Source organism: Gallus gallus, chromosome 4 (assembly GCF_016699485.2).
Source record: "Gallus gallus isolate bGalGal1 chromosome 4, bGalGal1.mat.broiler.GRCg7b, whole genome shotgun sequence".
In the NCBI taxonomy this organism is placed as follows: domain Eukaryota; kingdom Metazoa; phylum Chordata; class Aves; order Galliformes; family Phasianidae; genus Gallus; species Gallus gallus.
This window is the reverse complement of record NC_052535.1, coordinates 39,496,133-39,521,305: the sequence shown is the minus strand read 5'-3', so window position 1 is coordinate 39,521,305 and position 25,173 is coordinate 39,496,133. Positions and strand designations below refer to the sequence as shown.

At 40.1% G+C, this 25,173-nt stretch overlaps 1 protein-coding gene across 4 annotated transcripts in view; it reads left to right on the top strand.

Moving 5' to 3' along the window:
* Positions 1–25,173, top strand: part of WWC2 (WW and C2 domain containing 2) — an 88,106-nt gene that overhangs the window by 20,961 nt on the left and 41,972 nt on the right. For 3 of the 4 annotated variants that reach the window (XR_001463612.4, XM_015276544.4, XM_025149946.3), the window contains exons 2-4: positions 5,899–6,008; positions 20,290–20,493; positions 21,332–21,408. Coding sequence is in view for 3 of the 4 variants with exons in the window: in XM_015276544.4 (XP_015132030.2) it covers positions 5,899–6,008; positions 20,290–20,493; positions 21,332–21,408 (391 nt within the window). In the remaining variant the exon portion in view is untranslated. Of the gene's footprint in view, positions 1–5,898; positions 6,009–12,404; positions 14,283–20,289; positions 20,494–21,331; positions 21,409–25,173 lie in introns of those variants that run through there. The other variant, XM_046940781.1, reaches the window with a different exon arrangement.

Here is a 25,173-nt window from a genome sequence, read left to right as displayed (position 1 = left end):
TTTATTTTTTATTTTTTGGTATTATAGACATTTAGTAAAAGTGATGTATAGATAGATAGGATGCGGGATGACTTATTGCAGTAGAGTTGCAGGCAGGTCACTTGGCTAGTTTTCATCCTTCTGGCAGTGACATATTTTTAACAAATCAGGAACAACAGTTATCCAAAAAACGTTTGAGGAACGGAGTACAGTTTTCTACTGCGCTTACTGCTTGTCTTCAAAGCCAGTCACTGGTGAGGTATCAGCTTGTTGTTTCTAAGCAGTACTTACTGAGTTCTGTGAATGGTTTTACTGAATATTGTGGATGGTTATGTGCCATGGTACAGTGTAGGAAGCTGAGCAGGTCTGTGGGAAGGCTTTTGGGCAGGAGCAGCCAGCAGGGGCAGCGGGTGGCCGTGGCTGGGCCGCGTGGCAGCTACGTGTAAGTGCCGGATTTGTGTCTACCTACCTTACACCAATGTGTGCGTGCGTGTGACACACAACAGACTGATGGGGGCACATGCTATGCTGGATATAGGTATAAATCAGCATCAACTGGTATTACTGAAAGCTTTCATAAAGAATGGAATGATATTTAATTTTAACTACTTGATGATTGTGTTTTGGCATCAAAAAGGTGCCATGCGTGTTTGTTGCCTTTTAAATATGGGCATTTATTCATTGAAAAAATGATTGCGGAAAGAAACCTTGTGAGCCAGCTAAACAGACTCTTGACCTTTTGTTATTTAAGGACCAACTGCCACAGTAATACAGGCTACCAGTATGCAAGTCCTTCTCCGATGTATTGTCATGTCATGCAGATGGCCACTGGATTACTCTTTCAAAATAATACTCATAATGAAGCAGTAGTTTATCTTAATAACACCCTTATTAAAGCAGAACGCACCTAAGCAATACAAAGGTTGTACATAGTGGCTTGGACTGGTATCTGAATGCGAGGCGCTACTGTGCTAAGAACACAGTGTTTAGAAACTCAGATCCTGTCAACAGAATCATGAATGAGATTTTAGAGAGAAAAACAGTGCGTGGAGTTTGCACGGTTATAGACTTGAATGAGCAAAGGATGTAAGGAAAGAGTGTTCTATGAGCATGCAAATTCTGCCACTTTCTAAAGGTAAATGGCCCGGTTACCACTACTTAAAGTTAGGGAATGTGGGTTTTGTGGTTTGTTTGTTTGTTTTTCAGCTTCAGCCACTAATTTGTAAAAGAGAAAATCATCTTCCTAACATAGTGTAACTGTGCTGCCAGTGGGTACAGACCTCAGCCACTGAGAAAAGCAGTGCTCCCCTTCTTGCCCTTGCCTGCAGTGCAGAGATGCTTACAGTTCTGCATGTGCTTGGCTACCTGAGCATTACTACTAAATGTTTGTCCAGCCTAAATTTAGGTACCTTGTGTTGAATCAGGAGCCTTGTATTTGGACAATCTCTATAGTCAGTAGGAAAAGAGGGAAACCTTCGGAGTGTGATTCATCCTCAATCTAAACAGATGTGCTGAATTTGTCTCCATAGGGGAACATAAAGGAGTAATTTGGGTAAGTTAACAAACTCTTAAAGTTAATGAGACGAACTGCACCCCTGAGTTTTGTATGAGAAATCCATCTTGGGTGCCTGAATGTTGGGCAGCATATTTGGCATGGGATGAGGAGATGGTTTTATAAATTCACAATGCTTGAAGCATTAGAAAGTGGGGTAAGAATTGAACTGATTTTAAGATCCAATTTGAACACTAAATTGGGAGGTCTCATAGAGAATTTAAACACTTTTCTTCTTCTATTTTTACATTCCTTTTCCTGACCAGATCATTGAATATTACTTTTGAGCAACTGAATGAAAATAAGAATGTAGTAGTTTCAATTTATGCTTTTCAAAATAAGTAAGAAATTGGCTGATGTTGGTCATCTGTTCCTATTCTGTGACCTTGTGCTAACTGGAAGTATTTGTGAGGAGGTGTTCAGAAGTTGTCACTGTTGTGTTATGTAGCTGGTAAGTTACTGTATAGCCTTCTCGAAGGGTGTGTGTGTGGTTAAGTGAGCCAGGTATGGGTAGGTGTACATGTGGTCACTGGGTTTCTTCATTTATGTTTTAATAGGTGTAACTTTTGTCTACGCAGTTCCTAGAGCATGAAGAAGATACGTATTTTTTTTAGAACAGTTGGGAGTCTTTTTTTAAAAAGTAATAGTGAGTCCTTCGTTGGAAGAGAAAGTATGTAATGTGTATTGTGCATGGTTATATATCATTCTGTGTACAAGAACAAATGGGTATGAAATTTAATCTGTATAACACTTCATATAGGTGTCTTACTAGATTATTGCTGTAAGGCAAAGAACACAAGGTCATTTTTGGTAGGGATTTGGAGAGCTTTCAAATGCATATTGAAGTTGCTATAGAAGTTGAGTATTGACCCTAGTTATAATTGAATTCAAAACTCCAGGCCTTAACTGTAGGTCACGCATTACACAACAAGGAAGGTATTCTTGCAAGTCTTTTTAAAAGACATGAAGATGAACCTTGTCATAGTTCTCAGGTATTTTTATGCACCTCTTACCAACCTGCATTTTTGTCCTTTCTAGTTGAGGAAAAGAAGAGCTTCAGGTTTGTTGTTTGCTTTTCATGTTCCTCCTGACCACCCCAAGTTTTCTGAGATGTGTCTGCTGTTACTTTTCTCTCTTCCCAATGTGCTCTACCCCTATATATTATAAATCACATTAAGTCAGTCCAAGCAAAACATCTCTAGTTCTACTAGCAGTTCTTCAGTGTATGGGTAGAATCAGGTCTTGATATATACTCCAGAAATCTGATGAGTTTAGAAGGGAGCAAAGACCGAAGTCTGGAGTTTCCTGTTGATAGAGTCCTAATCATAATATGGGTAATATCCAGTGTTATAAGCACCTTCATTCTTAAGATCTTGGAGAGAAATGGAGTCAGAGAAGAAATACAGCAGAATAATGTGTTGAAAATGTCATATGCGTGAGTGTAATACACACATTCATTTGCACTCTGATGATCACAGAAGTGTGAAATACCATGAGTTGTCCGTATCCTAACAGAAAGACAGCATTCACATAGTAAATTTCTCGGTTTTTGTAGACACTCAGTTCAGTAAGAAATATTTCTTCTGTATGTTTTTGTGGTCTCAGCGAGTATATCAAGCAAGAAAATGCATAAAGTTGTCCAGATGAAACAATATTGCATTGACAATCTGTCAATCTGCAGTTATGTTTCCATTTTACAACATCATCAGCCTCTTCATAAATTTTAGATGCATGTACAGGCTGCATTCATGTCTGTAAGAGTATTAATCATTAATGATGATACGTATAACTGCAGAATCTACTGTTTAAAGTCTGAGGTATCTTTGTGTTTTGAAAAACGTGAATATGAGGTTGTGCTATAGCTTCTCTATGTATAAGCCATATTTTTTCTCCTAAAGCATCTATGAACTGATTGGCAACTGCATAATTAGATAATGGAGTTAAAGATTTTCTCGTGACTGTCTTGGGATCAGCCACTTCCTGTGATGAACATATACATTTCTTGCACCCTGGCCCTTGGGATGCTTTTCACTTCACTTGCTGAAATGGAAGCATTGCGTTGCAGCAGTACAGGGTTGAGTAGAAAAAAAATTGCTATTACAAGTTTAAGGCTAATAAATTAATCATCATTTCGAAGGAATTATAAAAAATTAATTAAAAAAAGTATTGCCATAAGTGAAAATACTTAAGCTCAATGAATATACACTTAAAAAGAAACAACCTTCTGACAAGTAACTCAGCTTCGTGGTAGACTGAACGTGGACTTCAGGTCATCCTTTTTTGAGTATTGGTGTTCTTTCAAGAGTATGTAAATTGATAACCACCAACTGAAGAAATATTGTGCAGTACCTTGGAATATCAGTGCTCTGAAATGCAGCACTTAATCCTCTATTACACTGCAATAAAGCTCATTTTTCCTGGGTCATTGTTAATGAATGTAATGACAGTCTGTCTATTATATGTTATTATGTCACAGATAATGATCTTCACACAGGCGATATTCCTTAAGTCCTTGCTCTCAGCTACTGTTTCCTTTCCAATTATATCTCATAACTCTCTCGGATTTCAAATTCTATCTTGCATTTTGCTTGTCTTCATGTATCTTCACTAATCTTACCCATTTGCCATACGTATTTTGTTAGGACAGTTTTGAGGGCCCAAACCTGCCTAATCCTTCCTTGCGTGGGTTGCTGTCCAACAGTAAAGTTGTCTGGCTCAAAAGCGTTGTGCCACTGAAAGTCTCTGGAAGAGAAGAGAGAGTCCTGGGGAATGTAGTGCTGTTGAAGTGACTGTGGCCATTCTCATGGATAATCTCTTCTAGTGGGCTTTTCTCACAGCTGTCTTCTCCTGTTTACAATCCATATTTTAAATGTTGATGATATAGGTGTAATTTCACATTGGTGCTTTCACCTGAATTTTGCAATAATTTTCGGCGTGTTCAGCGCACAGCAGTTTGTAAGCGGCAGTAAATTAGAAAACTTGGTTTGTGTTTGGATTTGTTCAGGACCTCAAAACTAAGTATTAGTAACTTTCATAGGATTATATTTTAAACTTTAGAGATATGAGTGTGGATTCATGCTCACAGTTTAAGGAAAAAGAAATATCTGCCCACGTTCTGCTGAAACTTTGGAGCATTAGAGCTTGGTTGTTTGTAATTTCTGCAAACCTAGTTTGTTGCATATTTGTGGGACGATAATTTTAATATCAAGTTCGTGCTCAAATTTCTGTTTTCTCAGCTACGTTACAAACTTAATGATGTGGTTTTGTCAGATATTTTCTCTATAGTGTTTTCTATGCAGAAAACCCTTCCGTTTTGTAGAAAGTAAAATGTACTGTTCTTTTTGCCGTGTTTCTCACAGAAATGTTGATAAACTTGTTTATTTTGGTCAGAAGCTAATTGAAGAAGAAACATACCAAAAAAGCATGTAACTTTTTGTTTGCATAGGATATTCAGGATAGGATGAAAGACTTCTGTGATAGACATGATAGAAATTATACTTCAGTCAGCAAAGGAGGTGATGCTCATGTGTCCCACAAACTGTTCTTGGTAATCCTACTTCCAGGCTTTTTAAGAATTCTAATTACATACTAATGGTATGTTATTGATAAAGTCTTAATTCTCTTGTTATTCCTGTTAATATGGGTGACGTGGCTGTGGGTTTATCAAGAGGAAACTCAATATTTAATACACATTTCTTTTCCCAAAGCCAACAAAAACATAATGATGTTAAGCTTTGCTCAGCCTCAGTTGGGTCACCAAACTATTTATTGTTGTGAACAGATTATTAAAATGAAAAATGGTAATATGGTTCCTTTTTAGGAAGATACATAATTAACATCTGAATAGCCATTAAATAAAGCTTCTAAAATGCCTACTACTATTAATTTTGTTCTGGTACTTGAATTGGTGAGTGCTGCTAGCTGCATCTTAGTTATATTTTCTGTGTTTTTTGTGGTCATTAGAAGAGATTACTTTGAAATCTTGTGGTGTCATCACAGACTCAGGGTTGAAGGGTCCAGTTCTTCAGAGGACAAGTAGGAGTGCAGATTATTAACATTTTTTTAGAAGCTATTGGTTGTTGTTTAATTTTAAGCTGTCAAATGTGAAAGATGGTGCAGTGAATTTCTCACTTGAATGCCTGTACCAGGAAATATTTGGAATAACTTATATTATGTTCTTGGAGTTGATGAATTCAGAAGGCCGAAACAGGGGGAAAATCATCAAGAGCCTAAACTTTAAGGGGGAGGTAGGGGCAGAATAAGTCTTCTCTCTCCACGTCGTCTTTAGTTTGTCACAATAGGAATTAATATGAATAACAAACGTGTAAGAAAGAGATAGAAAATTACCTTTGTTTCTTTATTTTTAGGTTAACAAAACCCTTGTCATTTGCGGATTGTGTTGGGGATGAACTACCATGGGGATGGGAAGCTGCATACGATCCTCAGATTGGTGTGTACTATATCGATCACATCAACCGTAAGTATCAGTTTCAGTTTGCCGTATTGATCATGTGAAAAGACTTATTGCTGTTAGACTTTCCTGGGAAGTTCTTTCAAACGTGACTGGAAAAGATTTCTTATGTGAGAATTGTAATTATAGTAACAGTTAATTATTTTCTGCCATTAAATTACCACATTTGTGTGCATGGGCTTGGGAGTGGTTGGAGGTGTGCTCACAGTTATTCACATGACTCTTAATCTTTTTCTGTGGAAGAAGTCCATGTAATAAATGGTAAATAAAGATGGTTTACATCTGTTGGTACTTATAAAGTATAGCATGTTGAATGGCTATTAAATATTCAGTGATGGGCACTGTTGGATACGAGTACAGTCAGATACGAATAACCAAAAATTGACTTCAGTCCATGTACTGAAATGAGCTATTAGTTCAGATAGTGTGGAGTGTGGGGGCTGTTTGTAATTTGTACATGAAATCCGGCAGACGCACTGTAGTTCTAAGAAAGTTGTAGAATACAATTCAGTCTATAAATCATGCTGTATTTTGTGGTAATTGGAAAGGGAATGGGGAATTAAATTGCTGGGGAAAATTTGACCTTTGTGTAACATTATTGGCTTCATAAGGCTTACAAGAAAATCTAGTACAGGCAGGATAACTGCACCTACTTCTACATATATTTTTAATTGCATGCGAGTTACATCTGAACCATACTAAATGATAGCAAAAAGTTTTGAAATGCAGTGCATGTTAGATGTATCTAAGTGAATGTATTACTGAAAGCATTTGTCGCCTTTTTATGTCTCTGTTAGTCCATACTGATTGACACCTTTCTCATCTCAGAATTGATCTTTAATAACATAATAGAAGGGATTCCATTTCAGATGCCTGAATGTAGGTGCCTGCACTTGTGCTACCAGTGCAATGTACTTAAACAGTAAAGTGTCTGTGACTTTTTGAGATACTTCAGATTAGCAGAGACAACTGCAAAGGATCACTAGATAGGGCAGGGGCGGCTGAGAGACCAGTGGTCTTCAGGAACAAAAGCTGAAGAGGAGGCTGGTTACCCAGAGGCATCCTAAAAGTATGCAGAGATGAATCAAGCCTGGGATGTCTAAGCTGCTGTTGTAGTCAACAGCTATCTTGTCAATGCAGCCAGTGTATTCAAAAGTGTGATTTAAATGACTGGTTGGTTGTCTGCTCTGACACTGAGCTGATTTAAGCTCCTTTGGTTGGGTTCAGCTGTAAGCCTGATAAATCAAGATTGGCCGGTTTTACTGGCCACAATGGATGTCTAGATTCCTCAGCCAAAACCATTAAGCCATGAGTGGGAGGCTAGAGCTTAGCACAAAAGACTATAAATTCAGAATGTCTTACTTCTGGTTGTTCCCCCCTTTTATGTTAAAAACTGAAGGCTGAAAATTTCAGTGGTGGAATTTCAACTGGTGTACAGGGCGAGACCTACTGCACTCCTTTTGAAGGTGGAAAGCGACAAAAGTTCCAATGGTGTCACGAGAAAAAGTACTAGGCTGCAGTTTGCAAACTTATAAAAATGCTGCCAAATTTCTGTAATGAAAGGTTAAATTCTTCAAATATTATATCACAGAATTGCAGGAATTGGAAGGGACCACAAGAGATCATGGAGTCTGACCCCTTGCTAAAGCAGATTCCCCACAATAGACTGCACAGGTACGAGTCCAGACAAGTGTTTAATATCTCCATAGAAGGAGACTCCACAACCTCTCTGGGCAGCCTGTTCCAGGGCTTTGTCACCCTTACTGAAAAGAAGTTCTTCCACATGCTTGAATGGAACTTTGCATGTTTAAGTTTTAGGCCACTGCTCCTTGTCCTATCAGTACATACCACCAAGAAAAGCCTGGTCTCAGTATTTTGCCTCCAACCTCCCTTTAGGTATCTATAAACATTTATCAGACCCCTCGTAGTCATCTTTTCCCCAGGCTGAGCAGCCCCAGGTCATGCAGCCTTTCCTCATGCAGGAGATGCTCCAGGCCCTTTATCATCTTTGTGGCCCTCCATGGGACTCCTTCGAGGAGATCCCTGTCTTTTTTGAACTGGGGAGCCCAGAACTGGACACAGCATTCTAAATGTGCATCAGCAGGACAGAGCAGAGGGGAAGGATCACCTGCCTTGACGTGCTGTCTATGCTCTTTTTAATGCACTCCAGGATCCCCTTGACCTTCTTGGTGACAAGGGCATGCTGCTGGCCCGTGGCCAACCTGTTGTCCAACAGGACACCCGAGTCCTTCTCCACAGAGTTCATCATATGAATCAATAGATCTTAAAACAAAAGCTTGTAGATGCATTCCCCATCTGTGTAATTAACTGCCTTAGCCCTTTACTTTCTCTTCTCCTATACAAATTTGAGAAAAGCCAACTGTCCTTAACTGCCAGCAGCAACTCAGATTCTCCTCCTGCAGAAAGAGTAAGAGCTGGCTGTGAGCAGTCTGCAATTGTAAATGCTCCCTTGAACTTGAGAAACTGTGCCATTTGGTGTCAATATGTTTAAGTATAATTTTGTTTTACTATCATCTTGTTTATTTCTGTATAGTTCTTTTAAAATATATGTATTTTTTTCTTGCTCTCTGATTGCCTTGGGACTCTCTTGTGATTCTCTCAGATGATGTAACCCACTTCAGGAAACACTGACTGAGGTCATTATTTTATGAATGTATTACTCCAATTAGGAATCTTAATGTGATGCTTTCAGCCTCAAGGGAGACCAGATTACAGGCCATCTGTCAAGGCAGAACATGCATATGATGTGGGTAGCTAGTACCATAAGAACCTAAATGCTTACCCTGTGATTCAGTAGCACCTTTTGTTCAAGGGCTGAATAAAAGGGTATTATTTGGTGATCAGGGACTGAGGAGTTCCTTCTGTGCAGGATTCTTTTTACTGTGGTTTGGGAGAGTCCAAAGATCTTTAGCTTGTGCTATCACTCTTAAAATTCTCATTGCATGTGTGTACTCACAGTCATTTGCTTTAGCTTTCGATTTTGCTAACATTTCCTGATTTTACTGAATAATATGCTTAAAAAATCAATACAAAGAGTCACACAAACATCTTATTCCACTTAATTTCACGTGTCTACAGGCAAAGCCATCGCTTTCACAATCTTCCAGTTTTTCTACAGGGTTTTCAACGTCAGCCTTTAAGTGGGTGCAAACATTTGTGCTCTTTAAGATTGGGTTTGCAAACACTTTTAAGCTGATACAATCTCTGAAAGAATTGGTCCTGCTCTGTTGCTACCTCTGGCCTTTTGTTCTGTCTCTGCAATGTTTTTGCTTATACTGGCATGAATATTTGCATGGCCAGACAGTGAATCAGATCAGGGAGCTGATTCGGGTTGAAACTAATCCGGCATGGAAAAAAAAGTTGATGTTTGTTCTCCTTCCCACGCCCCTCTTTATGCAAGCAAGGGAGGGAAGGTGACCTGGGGATAGGAATAAACACTCAGGTGGACTCAGGACAGCTTTTTGCGGTAGCACTGGTAAAGGTATTTTGAAATGACACCCTTGAACTTTCGTCTGGTGTGTGCCCTGTGCAGGCTTGCCAGGAAGCAGTTTTGGCTCTGAGGCTGTGATTTCCAGGTGCAGCTCTTAGTGCCAGTTGCAGTTATCATCGCTTGCTGTGGTTCCTGCCCCCGTGTCATGTCAGTGTGACTGTAGGGAACGAGGCCGATGGGCAAACACTCTGCTTCCTGAGGTGTGTGAGCCCTCCTCCCCTTCCTTCCCCACTGCTGCTTAGCTTTTCTTGTATGGCTCATTGTGTGGGATGGGCATCCATGGGCAGCTGCAGAAAGGGAGAACTCAAAGTGTCAGTCTTAAGCTTGTTCTCCTTTGTGGGCCAGGGACAGGTCCCAAGAGTTGGTGGGGCTTCAGCCTGTAAATATGCTTGTTTGCAGATTTTAGCTGCAGAATTACAGTAGGTTTCTGGTTTTGATTTGAAAGGAAGGGTGATTACTGATGTCCTTGTACAGCTCTTTGTGATCAAGATTGTTCTTTAGCTGCAGAACTTCCAGGTACATTTTATTGAGTCTGTGTCATCTTACACTGATGTTTTGTTTGTTTCTGAATGGGTCCATATAACAGATGTGAGTATCTAAAGATGAGTGAAAACCAAAAAAAGAAAAAGCTAACAAGTATAGATGTACGTAGATGTATCAGTCTGTGATAGAACTTCGATCCCTCAAATATTGCTAAAGATACCAATGTGCTATTAAAATATATGATAATAAAGTGAAGTGTTGGAATTCTGATTTTCCTTCTTAAATTCTGGAAGTTTGGGAGATCACTTTGTAACATGACTAGTTCATTTCCATATTAGTATTAGTGGTATTCAGGAAGGTTGTTTCCTTTACATTTTGAGAATTTACAGAGCTCAGAGAAAAAGGTCCTGTTGTTCTAAACCTTCTTTCTTTCCAAGACCTTGGCTTATCTGAAAGACTTCTACTTTTTTGGCTTGACATAAGTAGTCTGAGGGAGTCCTGGGCTGGGACAAATTCTGCTTTGCTTTCAGTACGCTGCATACTCCTAAATAATTCATCTCCTTCCAAATTTGATTTTCAGGCTCAGGAATAACCAGGCAAGAGGTTGTTTTCTTTGTGGCATTGATCTCTCTAACTGAGAGAACAAGTACTCTGCTCTTGGTATTGCTTAGAGGCAAAGGTATTAGAAAGGAGCTGAGTGACAGTATTTAGGAGATAAGGATGGGAAGTAATAGCCACTCCTAACGCAGCTCTATTTCAGTTCATTGCATCTTCCCCCCCTCCTCAATTCTTTCCTTTGGATTCAATATAATTTCCTTCCTCCCTGCCCTGCACCCCCCCAACACTATTCTTCAAAATAGAAGTTGAGCATCTACTGTCTCTACTTCTGCAGCTCCTCTCTACTTAGTTTTAATTTTCCACTTTGGGAGCATGAATGCACGTTCTGGTCCTTTCCCAGTGACTGTTTTCTGCCATCGGTTCCTCCACAGAGGAAAAGAGAGGTATGTCAGAGTGATGCTAAGAGGTCAGAAAACACAGAGGTACAGGGATTTGCATCTACTTAGCTGGAGACTGAAATTCACTGTAGGTCCTTATTTCCCCACTTACTCTCCTTCCTGGTCAGAATTTCAAAGCCTTGCTGTTTACATATGCTGTTTGACAGTGTATTTAGCTACAAGTGTTTTATTTCTTGCTGTGATCATAAAGACTTTCATACCATTTGCCGCAAGTGTGACTGGTATATTCTATCACAGGGACTTTGTGGATAGACTGATGCTTCTTTGCACCAGTGTGGGATTTGGTTCATCTACACATGTGAAAGTTATGCCAGATTATATTCTCAGGCAAGGAAGAAATATGGAGATGCCACCTTGACTCTGCAATTAGAATTAGTTTGGGGGAGTAGGACAGTGTATCTTACTCTTAAGTGTTGTGGCTTAACGCAGCAGGTGGCTCAGCAGCACACAGCCATTCACACACTTAACCCTTCCCAGTGGGTTGGGGGGGAGAATAAAAAAAGTAGAATTCATAGGTTGAGATTAAAAAAAAAAATACTAAGAGAAAAGTAAGAGGAAAAAAGGATAATAGGGGTGTGTGTGTGTGTGTGTGTCCGTCCCATCAGAAGATAGTATGTGTATACATACAAAACCCCCCTTATATCTCCATCAGAAGAGGGGTGGCCAGCATGGGCAGGGAGATGCTTGTCCCTCTCTACTCTGCCCTCATGAAGCCCCACCTGGAGTACTGCATCCAGGTCTGGGGCCCCCAATACAAGAAGGACAGGGAGCTGTTGGAGAGAGTCCAGAGGATGACCACAAAGATGATCAGAGGGCTGGAACACCTCCCCTACAAAGATAGGCTGAGGGAGCTGGGCTTGTTCAGCCAGGAGAAGAGAAGGCTGTGAGGTGACATCATTGCAGCCTTCCAGTACCTAAAGGGAGCCTATAAACATGAGGGAAGTCAACTCTTTACAAGGGTAGATGTAAATGCCAGGACAAGGGGAAATGGTTTTAAGTTGAAGGAGGGAAGATTTAGGTTGGATGTCAGGGGGAAGTTCTTTACTATGAGAGTAGTGACGTGCTAGAAAAGGCTGCCCAGAGAGGCTGTGGATTTCCCCATCCCTGGGATGGATGGAGCTCTGGGCAGCCTGGTCTAGTATTAGATGTGGAAGTTAGCGGCCCTGTGCGCAGCAGGAGGGGTTGGAGCTTGATGATCCTTGAGGTTCCTTCCAACCCAGGCCATTCTATGACTCTATGATATATATAACAAGTGATGAACAAACAATTGTTTACCAGCTGCTGACTGATACTCAGCTAGTTTCTGAGCATCATCTTGCACCTCAAACAACCCTCTTTTCAAACTTTCTTACTGCATGTCATATGGTACAGAATATCGCTTTGGTGTGCTTAGGCCAGCTGTCCTGGTTCTGTCCCCTTCCAGCTCCCTGTGCCCCCCAACCCCTCACTGGCAGGACAGTATGAGAAGCTGAAAAACTGGAATAGCCTTGGCTCCATACACCACTACTCAGCAGCAACTAGAAACACTGGTGTGTTATCGACATTGATTTTCTCCTAAATCCTAAACATAGCATCATACCAGACATTATGAAGAAAATCAACTCTGTCCCACCTGAAACTAAGTGTGTACTGTTTGTTCCCATGACACTTCATGCTGTCTTTTAAGCAAGTGGTGTCATGCAAGCATTTGGGAAACAATTGTGAGGACTCTTTGCTGTCAGCAAACACACACAACCCAAATACAGTGTATCTATCCTGAGTCTTACAGGTTGCTATCTTACCTGCCCTCTGGCTATAGAGTCCCGTTGTAATAGGGAGGGATTAGAGTAATCTGGTCTGTGCAGTCAACCAAAGGAAGGCTAAAACAGTGAAGACTCTGGATTAAAGATGATTTTACCTGCTAATTTTTACAAAAAGATTATACTTGCTCTTATTTTTTTCTCATGTTGTATTTCTGATAGCTGTAGCAGTAGAATATTACCTACCTACCGGATAATGTAGAGCAAAATGCTCAGTTTCTGCTGCTGTTTGACTCCAAAATGCATAAGCACACACTATCACAATGTCTAGAGGCAACTAGCGTGCCATAAGGATAACATGTTCAACGTTTCTTAGTAAAAATCTATGAATAAATATTTCCTATAAATCTGCTCATGCTTGCACGGTAGAGCTGGAAAGCATTCTCATTTTCATCTCTGTCATTGGTTTGGCTGGGAGAGTGTTAATTTTCTTTGTAGAGGCCTGTATGATGCTGTGCTTTGGATTTTTGCTTAAAATAGTGGCAGCAGCACCGTGTGATGATAGTCACTGCAGAGCAGCACTGCACAGAGCTGAGGACATCTCAGCTCCCCATGACCTGCCAGGAGGAGGCTGGGGGGAGCACAAGGAGCTAGGAGGGGACAGAACCGGGACTGCTGGCCCAGGCTGGGCAGAGGGATGGCCCATACCGTATGGCATTGTGCTCAGCAATGAAAGCTGATAGGAGACAGGAGGATGTAGAAGAGAATGTTGAGAGTGCTGGCATTACTCTCCCCAAGAAATACATGATGAGCCCTGCTTTCCTGGGAGTGACTGGACTGCTGATGAGGAGAGGGAGATAAATTCCTTCATTTGCTTTGCTTCTATGCGCAGATTTGCTTTACCTAGTGAACTGTCTTAGCCTCAACTCACGAGTTCTCAGAGTGTTACCTTTTTGATTCTCTCCTGCATCCCATCTGGGGAGAGAGAGCACGAAGCTGGGTGCTGCTGAGCTGCCTGCTCACTGTTTCTCGGTTCAAGCACAGAATTAATTTAGGGAGAAGTGAAGAAGGTTTCTGGAAGAGAGGAGACATTGCTCTTGTGCGAGTTCTACAGCAGAAAACAAACTGTAGAGCTCAGTTCAGAGCATACTCATATTCTGAATAACCTAATTTACCTTTGTGTCTCTCCTTAGAGCCCATATTCCATCTTATTACGTGGTAAAATGTGATTTTCTTTGAGTATCCAGCAATGTCTTAGATCATTTTAAAGGCACTCTATATGTCATCTTGTTGGGCTGCAAAGTCTCATTGAAACTGCTTCTCTGTAAGGTGCTACTCTTTATTTTTATGTACCTATTGGAAAAATGCATCTTTTTGAAACAATGTAATATATTTCTTTGTGAATTTCTCCTCAGATTTATGGGTGCAAATTGCTTTTCTTACTGTTTGAGGTTGAATACTAAGCACTTTTAAAAGGAGGGGAGTGGAGAGAAAAAGGAATAAGAAAAAAAACCTGTTCAGAAAGCCTCTGGTATGTAAACAATGAAGTGCATTCCTTGTGCCAGTCCAGGAACACGCTGTTATTCTCCCTGAAACTGCTTCTAGTGCCTTTGTTCCTTTACTGTTCTTTAAGGCTCGCATCTCAGCTATCTGCAATATTTGTTATAGATGAAGTATGATGAAATGATGTTTACAATGTTTTTTTTTTTTCCCTACCTGCACTATTGTCTGATGGCAGGCAAAAGAATGGAGATTTGAAAGCCAGTTTGCTTATCAAGAAACACAGGATATACTTGTAGAATAAACATATCCATAGTGATTATGTAATGCTGTTTATAAAATCGCTTTCACCACCCTTCATTAAGCTAACTTGAATCACCCCACGATGGTTGATATCAGATACCAGTTTTCCTCTCCTGATGTTATATATCAAAGGGTTGTTGATGGGTTTCTGTTTGTGCCATTTTGAGAAGTTTTTGTGCAGGATACCACTGCAATCCCTGACTGCAGCTCCCCCCAGCTTGGCCTTACTGCAGCGTTCTCCAGGGACTCGCCCTCAGCTTACTGTGAGGTGTTTTCCAGATATGGCCTCCTTCTCAAACCAATTCTGTGGAATAGCTGCAATGTTAACACAACAAGGGCATCGGAGACTGTTCAAACACCAACCCAGATTTAGTTCACGTGCGTCCTTCAGTTACTGTGCACTGGGAGAACCACCAGGGATAGAGGACTCTGCAGCGTAGTTGGTTAGTAGATCTGAGTTTTTGAGGCCCATGCTTTTTCCTATACTTGGGGTCTGGTAGATGGATGGCTCTGTTATTGATATTCTGATGGGCTTGCTGATCAAGGTCAAAAGAAATGGCCTCCATTTCAATCCTCAGCTGGATTCTTCTTTCTTCTTTATACTGGTTACTTGGACCTCCAGTAACCTGGCACAATTCACCTATCCTGCCAGGAAATTATACACATACTTTTATCTTCAGGTTTTGGCCCAGTGAGTGTTTAGCTAGATCTAGTGAATAGGCTTTGTGCAGGGTTGGGTGGACACCAGAGCCTGTGCACAAGAACACATAAATGGGCAGTGTTGGGGAGTATGGGTGAGATAATGTGGTGCTACCTGCAGCCACAAAAAGGGGCTGTGATGGCAGCTGTACAGGTCCTGTGTCTCTGCTCCTCATTTCTAGCCAGATCAATTGATTTCCCTTGGAATACCAGGCTGTGGCCTGCTCTTCCGAGATGGTGGTCCTGTTACATTTAATGGAATGATATGGGCAAGTGATTAAACAGGTGAGAGATTTGTCATCTGGATGAAAAGTATAATACCACAATGTTGTCTCTGCCTGCTGTGCACGTGTCCTCCTCGAGTGGTGATCTGTCATCTCCAGCATTTTTTTTGGTAGGCCCCCCCTTTCAGAGTACTTGCTCTCTCAACTGTGTTGCATAAATGCAACCTGCCTGACTGAAGACAGATTACATATAGGTCATTCTAGAGCCAATTGCCACTATTATTTTATTTGGCAAGGGGAGATGCTGGAAAAACTATTGCTTCCACATATTGTTAATCCTGTAGTAAAATGTCCAATTCTCTTATGTCTAGCAGTAGGGCGTCAGGGAGCTGTTCCCTTCCCTGTGGGATTTTCTAGTGGGATTTTAATTCCATGTGTTTTAGAAAAATACGATCTACCGCTGATAAGGTAATAGTTTCCTTCTGTTGAAGCAGACTGTAAAAATTTGGCAGGCCGTCTGGATAGCAGAGAGAAACATAACATCTTGACTATCTAATAAAAAAAAAAATGACACGCCTGCATATCCCATATGTCCTATGTATAATATATATCCCGTGTATAATTATGTGGGGCACGTGTAACATTATACCTTGAAAAGCTTTGTTTATTCCTTTGGTTAGAACTCGTTTCAAGGGCAGTAAAGTAAGTCCTGACATTTTGGCTTTGAATTGTTGTTTTGGCCAGATTCTTTACTCAGTCTAAGTGCATCAAACCAGGCTGGCAGTTAGCCAGGAAGATTGTATTTCATTAATAGCAGTATGATTAAAGCCAACACAGCTTGATCTTTTACGTTGCAAGGCTGTGATAATTTCAGTTCTCAGAAATGTCCTTGGGTGGAGCGTGCCATCCTGCTATGTACGCTGTTCTGCTGCTTCAGAACTAAGAACAGAAGGAAATTGATGGTTTATAAGTTTGTTTCTGTGCACTTGCAGTAATTTAAGTTAAATTAATTGGTTTTAAATCAAGATCTCTTAATAGAATTGAGTAATTTTGCTTCATAAGTAGTTTTGCCAAATGATACTAAAACCAAGTCAAATTAGGAGCATGTAACGTGAATATTAGATTTCCCTCTCATCCCCTGCAATGTGCATTCTTTGACTAGAGTTTATTATTTTATGTTTTGATTGAACAGAGAATGTTATCAATAAAGTTTGTTTTTAATAAATCCCTAGTCAGCGTTCTTGACAGATCCTGACGTATTTCTCTTAGATGTTTAAAGACCCATTTTAAGGGTATGCCTTTTGTTCACATCAAAGTTTATGCCACAGAGGGTACAGTGGCGAAAAGAAACAGCTGAACTCTTGTATTTAGCCATCTGGTGATGCTAAAGGTGTTGGAGAGGTCATGCCTGGGGGTGGTTTGTCTCTTGTCTGGAAACCCTGTTGGTTGGAAGTCCTCCTTGCTGGAAGTCCTGTTAGCATTTTCTAGAACAGATACAACCATTGAGCTCTGTCTTGTGCTCATGATTAGTGTTTACTCCTCACCTGACCAGAAGAAATAACATCTCCCCATCTGTTTAGCCAGCAATCTGTTTCGTCCATGATTTGTATCTACTTTAGATAAGATTGTAAGGCATCCTGTTGTAGTCACCTGATGGAAACGTCTATCTGTACTAAAAAAGGAATGAGCCTCTCCAAAGTTTGTTCTTATTTAACAGCTGATGAAGAATAAGAAAATGCTAGGATCTTATTTGTGGCTTGAATTTCACTCTGTGGTTTAAATATGAATGGTTTCCCATCTCACTTCGGAACATTCAGTGAGCTATTCACTCTCTACCATGTATAAATCCTTGATTTTGAAAGGAGAACTCTGCTTTTAAAAACAAAAAACTGTAGACTGTTGCCAGATACACGTGCTCAGATGGATGTGCTTTTCAAAATGTAGCATTAGAATACCAGAATTGTTACCCATTGTTCTGTCTGTGTTTTGTTGTTGTTGTGGTATAGTTTTTTTTCCATCTATGTAGTAAAGATGCTGTTTAAAATTCACATGACTGAAAATGACAAATGGATGAGCATTTGGTGCAGTGCCCAGGTACGTGTTTATAGATATGAACAACTTGCCAAACAAGTGATTTAATTTTTTGGGCTTTCCACTTTGCAATATTTGAGAAGACAGAGAGTGAAAAACGGTTGAGAAAAGCCTCCCCTGCTTGGGGAAAGCTGACAGGAGCGTTAGTTCTGGGATAGACATCGTGTGATGCCTACATGGACAGTTATCCAAAGCTTTGTTTGCTGAAGAGACACTTTATAAAATGCGGGGCCACCATAGGTTTGTTTATGACTATCTGAATAAAAGATGTGGGGTTGTATTATGGTAGTGTTGTTTTGCATGTGCTGCTTTGAGAGGCAAAAAGAAAATGTTTGATTGCATTTGGCAGCAGTAAAAAATCATCTGCTGTTGACCAGCTTTGTCCTTCTCTTGCAGTTGCAAGGACAGGGCATCTGTAGGCCACATTTTAGGACTCTGCAGGCTACGTTTGGTCTTTGGGCTGCATGTTGAGCAATCCTCACTTAAAACCTACAAGGCAATTACCTACAACATGCTCGAAGATGAGACCTCCCAGTCTTGTACGATTATTTGGTGGCTGCTGTTGCACTCTTAAAACACAATCACGTTGTTACATCCTTCCTAAAAAAAAAAACCCAACTTAACAGCGTTTATCCTATTTGATCACTGACCCATGAGAATCCTGCTTCCAGCTCTTCATTCTGCTTCACAAAAAAAGGACACCTCTGGAAGCGGGTGCTTCTTATCTTGTGTAAATAACTGCGAATGTGGAGGTGTGTTAAAGCACAATGGCAGTAAGTGGCCACAGACCGGGACATGTGTTGACTGTTTAGGAGAGAAAAGGTATTGATTTGCTTCTTTGTGCTCCTGATATCCTTGTGGAAAAGAGCAGGTGGCTGTAACACGGGTGTGTGGTGTTTGTGTAGCTATAGTTAGTTTTCTTGGAGACCATTCTTGTTGGGGTTATTGGAAAAACAACTGTACGTAAGGCTTCTCTACTTTAATCTTTTATGCCTCACACTTGGCTTTATATGATTTATAGTCTGCGTGCTTCCGCTGCGTACATTTAAGAAATACCTTCCCAAGGAGAAATAAAGAAGCTTGACATATTTGTAAGTGGTGGAAACAGTCCCCCCTCAGCACAGGGGGTACTGTGTGTGTGTTTGTCAAAGCATCAGTAGGTACGTTATGCCGCCCCTTCAGGGTTTTACAGAGTTAGTTTTGTGGGAAGCTTCTTTTAATATCCGTGCCTTTGGTTTGTGTGATATTAGCACCAAGAAGAGCTTTTGAAAAACTAGCGGTTAGCCATTGTGGGAAATTGTTATTAAGCAGAGCCTGTCCTTATCAGCTTTTGCACTTACAAAATCTGTTTTCAGATATGTAGTTGAGAGAGTGCCTTCTCCCCAAGAGTGCAGTTCAGATACAGGTTACAGCAATCAGGTTGGCTCTTTTCCCCCCATGTCTTCAGCTACACGTTCCTGCTTTTTTTTCCCCTGCGTTAGTTCTCGCAGTGAACCAATTCAGAGAATTAAAGTGGCAGAAAACTTAAGCCAGAGACTGGCCTTTTCTCCTGCTTTTTTTGCCTCCCTCCCCCAAGAAAAAAGAAATCTATAGTAAATACTTGGTGCTTAAATGCCCCACTCCTCAATATTTTTCTCTGAGTAGATCTATGTAGATTTTTAGTATATAACTTACAAAGAAAATGCCATGTGGTGCATGGCTGACAGGTTTTAAGCTTTTCATGGCTACATCTCACAACAACATCTACTTTTCTATTTGGTATGCCTTTAAAGGAAGAATATTCATTGTATAGCTTCAGAATGTGCTGAACTATGTCAGGATATAATAATGGTAAGACTGAACATCCTTAACTCTTATCCACGTGTCTTCTCTAATATATACTACTAAAATACATCTGATGCTTTTTTCTATGGGGCTGCTTGAGTTAACGTGGTTGACGTAAAATCTGTTCCCACCTACTTGGTTATATTGCCTGGGTAGTCAGTGGGAAGGAAGAGACTCTTCAGAAAGGCAATTGGTCCCATATATCTTAGGCACCTGTCTTAACTGAAATGACATGCTGTCTGAGGATACCCTTCTCCTGCTACTGACTGTAAATAAAACTGTACTCTATCATGGATCGGATGCCCAATGGTGATAGGAATAGAGGTGGGGGAGATGATCTCAAGAATTAATGTTCTGTTAGTTCAGTTACAGTGGAAAAGATGAACATAAAGATTGTTTTTGTAGAGGAAAAGGAGAGAGATAACCACAATAAAAGATGAATAACATATGGCTGTAAAAATTAACCAAGTGGGGGAGAGTATTTTGAAAAAATGTAGTAATTAAGATTACGTTTCATTTTTTTCCTTTAGAAATGCATTCAAATTTAAGATGTCATTCAGAGACCTTTTGTTGATCCTATCATTTCCAACAACTGGAATGCAAAAACTATGAGTGAAAAGTTTTAGGGTATTTTTAATTCAGTGTTGGGAATGTAGGAGCCATCTACGTACAGCATTATGTATTGTACCCCAATTCTGATTCTGCGAGTGACCACTTAAGTGCTGTTTCTCTCACACACCATTGTGGCAAAAAACTGCTAAAACTAAGCACCTGCTTAGTAACCAAAGTCAAGCTACGGCTCAGTTCTAAAACTGTGGATTCTAAGCAAAGTAACAATTTAGCTGTGAAGACTTCAGCAGAAATACCTTTCAGTTCTTCCTTTTCCCTTCTATAAAGAAACGACACAAATAGAAGATCCCAGGAAACAATGGAGGCAAGAACAAGAGAGAATGCTGAAAGATTATCTTATGGTAGCCCAGGATGCTCTCAGTACTCAGAAGGAACTGTACCAGGTGAAAGAACAGAGGCTGGCACTTGCACTGGATGAGTATGTGCGGTTGAATGATGCCTACAAAGAAAAATCAAGCTCTCGTACAAGCTGTAAGTACAGTAGAAAATACAATGTAACCTCTTTGATCTGTGCCCTGCAGGGGATCCTGTTTCGCTTTAGGATGGGTTTTCAAGGTTTGCTATGAACGTCTTGTACTTTGGCTTTTTTACAGATAGCATCCTTTTTTTTTTTTTTTTTTTTTTAAATATAAAGATATTCTGCTGGAAAGAACTCTCTCCTGTCTGACACAATTGAACTGCTTTGAGCCATGGTTTAGAGCAGTCTGCTCTGAACTCTGTTTTGTCACACAGTATGTCAGAACAAAATTCTACCAAATCTAGGTTCTGAGTAAATAGGATCTCCTGCACTTCATGGGTGCATACTGAAATGACCCTACTGTGTTGACAGGTACCTGCAGTGGACCAAAAAAGGAGTTTGCTGCTGCTTCACACAATAGTTTTACACCATGTATGAACCGGGGGTGAAATAGAGATGCATGTTACAGTATTGGTCAAGGGATTGGCATGGTGAAGAGCTTTCAGAGCCCTGTATTTGTTTTGTTAGCCACATCACTCTCTTAGAGGCAGATGCCCTCCAGGCCCTTAACCACTTTTGTATCCCTTCTTTGGAGCTCTCTGATAGCTTTCTGTTCTTCTCATGTTGTGGCATCCAAAACTGCACATAGTGCTCAAGGTGAGATCATACCCATTAATGATTGCCAAGCTGCAGTGCTGGCTACTCTATAAAAGGATATAGATTTGTAAAGTATTACGATTTTTCTGTACTTTGTAGCTTTAGATCAATGTGGGTATGTCAAGGAAGAGACTGATTAATGATTTAAAAATATTTAAATACTTGTCTTATTGTTTTTTTTTTTTTTTTTTTAAGTATTCTCAGGCTCTTCATCAAGCACAAAGTATGACCCTGACATTCTGAAGGCTGAAATCTCCACTACAAGATTAAGGGTGAGAGTTCTTAATTCATATTCATTTGTATTGTATGCAGGGTTTCTGACTGTAGAATGCAGAGGTTGAACTGGCAGAGGTATCTTGCACCCTGATACTGAAACCTCCTAATATTCTCATTAAATACCATTCAAGGGCTTGTAATGAATTTTTAAATGAATTTTTAAGGCTGTCTCAGCTAATTCTAGAGAATGCACTTTGGTGAAACTGTGACCGATAGTCTAACAAGATGTGGATTTAAATAAATCTGTTATCTATTTTTACTTTTATGATTTTGCTCATAAAGAAAAAGTAAAAATAATTAGGTGAATATAAAAAGGTAGTGGGCCAAAATGAGATGCATCTAGATGACTGTACGCAATCTTTCTTCTATGAGAACTGTGCCGTTAGCTACATGAACTGCCTCACAAACTTCAGTTGGTTTAAAAAGCACTTTCTAGTGATGGTGTGAAAATTTGTCAAAATCCAAACGTTCAGATGAGGATTGAGAGTTTTTATTCGCTTTCTGAAATGGTGAACAAGCAAAAGTCTTTATGTGATCAACTTCTTCCGGTATGGTCACTAAGAGACTCCATATAAAGAAATGCCACTCACAGATTAGTCTCTAGTGAAAATTCATCTTGAATAAGGAGGAAACAGTGTGGAAGACATTTGAAATTTACATAAGGAATTCATTTATTTAAGCTGTGGCATGTGTTCGTATGTTCACAATGGATAACCAGAACTTCCTGCAGTTAGTAATGACAAAAATCAGATCAAACTATGCAGGTTAAAAGGACAGAACCTCTGTGCGTAGTCCTTGAATGGCGCTGGGATACAGATTCTTTGTGAGCAGAGAGATGTCAGTTACTCAGCTCTTCCATTGCCCCCTCCTGGCTTCTGCACAGTGCGGCGCTCAGAAGCCTCAGAGAATAACATCCTTCTTCACTTTAGTGTAATGATCAGGAGCCTAAACAATTATTGTTTAAAAGGAATTGTGGAATAGCTCAGTAACTTTTTAAAACAGTGTAAATCAGAGAGGGAATACACTATAAAACTGCTGTCTATTTGCTGCCCTCCCTACTGCTTGCACAGCCTGTTCTTTCTTAGAAATCTCAGTCTGTAGCCCCTGATTTTTTTAAGTAGAGGGGGGAGTCATTAGTAAGAAAACCTATTTCAGCAGTGAGACTATTGGAGCAAAAATTTTGGAAGCTTAGGAGTAGAATCTACAGGAGTAAGGACCCTGGCTGGGAACAAGAATGAAAACACAAGGCTAGAGCTTCTTTCTAAAATCAGTGCAGCAGTAAAAGATGGTTTCCCATTGGCAAGGGAATCCCCACTATATTTGGTGAATTAAAAGTATTGTTGAAGAACGGTGCACATGACTAAATGTAAATATAGTCTCCTAAGAGCCAGAGGAGAAAATTCAAATGCGTTCTGATGCTTGTTTTTTCCTATTACTTAAATCTAATCAGCTCCCAGCTTGGAATGCATCAATACTGAATTACCTCTTAGCTACAGATCTACACATTGTCCATTTGCTCAGGGGAGAGGCAGATGTTATAATCACAACCGATCAGTTTCTGGAGTTTTTTTCTCCTCATTGCTTGTCGGAGTCAAGGAGCCTAACATGCTGCTGGTTCTCAATGCCTGATTTATTGGCATTGCAAAGTCCAAGTTGCATATGTGCCTAAAATAGGTGACCTGAATCTTGTCTGCAGAGTTTAGAAGGGTGCAGTCCAAGAATATCTGTACCAGCATAAAGTGTGTTATCATCCAAACCCTCTGGATTTGAGAGTCATTGAGATAAGAAAAAGTGGAGCCCTGTGATGCTAGGGCTGGAAAGTGGTTTTCGAGGAAGATGGCAAGAGAGGTATGACTATTATATCATAGTTCACCCTTATTTGAATGTTTGAGGATGCTTTGCTAATATTCAGCCTTGTGGCATTCTGCAGTATATGCATGCATGGACTTAATGGGAAACAAAGTTAGCCATTAGCAAGCTGCTGGCCAACTAGTTAGAATTTGCACATTGATTAGTGAACTATTAGGTCAGATGTACTAAACCCGTTTCTCTCTGTCACACATACTTGCTGAGGTTTACTGGCATCATCAGGTTAATGGTGGCTGGGGGGGAAAACTCAGCATTCAAGGAAGTTCTGAACTAGCCTTTGGCCTTTTCCTTGTTAGCTGTGCTTACTATATGCATACGGAACCTTTTGGATACATGACTTGCTTATTGCACAACGTCATGGAGAATATATGACAGAAATATGACAGCTGTTGAATGAAATAAGCAGGGGCAAAAATCTGATATGTGATCAAGGACTATTTTATGCGTATGCAACAAGTAGGGGATGAACCTTTATCAGATAACAGGAGTTTTTTCTGATGTTCTGTCAGTGCTCGAGTACTGGGAATAGAAGGGGTTAGCACAGAAGCATGCCTGAAGATAGAAGAAGGAAGCAGAAGGTCTGTCAGGTGGCTTAAGAAGATGTGCAGATGCGGTAGGACGGGGGTGAAAGCGTAGTACAAGTGAAGAGTTGTGAACAGTGGCATTATAAAAGTTTTGAAGGAGAAGGGAAGGAACACAAGGATGTTTTAATGCGACCTACAGTGCAGTAAACACAGAGTCTCTATTATCATGTATGTCACATCCTTCTGTGGTAACACACCTAACTCACATTTCCTGATAATAAAATGATGATGAATTATAGCAGAGGACACTCAGAAGATGATCTTGAAGAAAATGTAAGGGCTTCAACCAACCCTCAAAGTTGAAAGCGAGTTTGCCATCTGCAATTACAATAAATTCACATTTTGGATTAAAGAAAAGTGTCGTCATTCTTCATTTCTCAGCAAAGTTAAGGCTTTTTCCATATTTCACATGTTACTTTACCTGAAACCCAGTAGTGATATGTTTGTTTTCTCTAACCTTGCTTGGAACACTATAGAGAGATTATTCCTGGAGTTGAAAAATTCTCATTTATTTCTCTGTTCTTCTTAACTGTAGGAAAGCGTCATGCTGGTCAGGGAAAAAGTAGTTAAGGAGAGCTGAAAGTGTCGTTAGGGACGTTGCCAATTTAGCATGCTAAATAATCTGTATAGTCAAAATAAAAACAGTTTTCTGTCAAGTATAGCAGCTAGTGATTGTAGTTTCTAAAAGCCTGAACCTAACCCTAATTATCTAGTTAACAGATTTGCTTTGGAGAGAATGGAGCTTGCAAGCAGCATTTTGTTTCTGTCAAAGAAAAGTCATTAGCCAGAAGTTACAAACTCGAATGCTTAAGTATAAATCACAAATCTATATGTAGAAACACGTATGAAGCATTTTAAGTCTCTTGGAAAGCTTCAGCAGCTCCTGATGCCGCTTCCTACTTTTGGTTTCCTGGCACGTTGGATATCACACTTCTTGGTTTAAATAATACCACGAAGTAGGCAACCTAAGAAGTGGCTGCAAAAAGTCTTGGAACCACAACTTTGAAATAATTTTCAGTTGAAGTAGTAAAAATTATTTACTTTAATATACTCAGTTTTTCAAGATGGAGTTGAGTGTCTGAAGGCCTACATAAAAACATCAAGCATTTCAGTGTTGTAGTGAGAGCAGGAGACTTCTTGCGGGCTTTTCCTTTTTTCACATTGCTGATTGGAAAGTGAGGAATAAGAATCTGGCTATTGTATAGAGTGCAAATTGGGCAGATGGTGGTGTGTAAATACCAACATTTGGGACTCCACGTTTCATGCATGCTTTTCTTTTTCTGTTTGTGCTGAGGATGAATTTTAGTT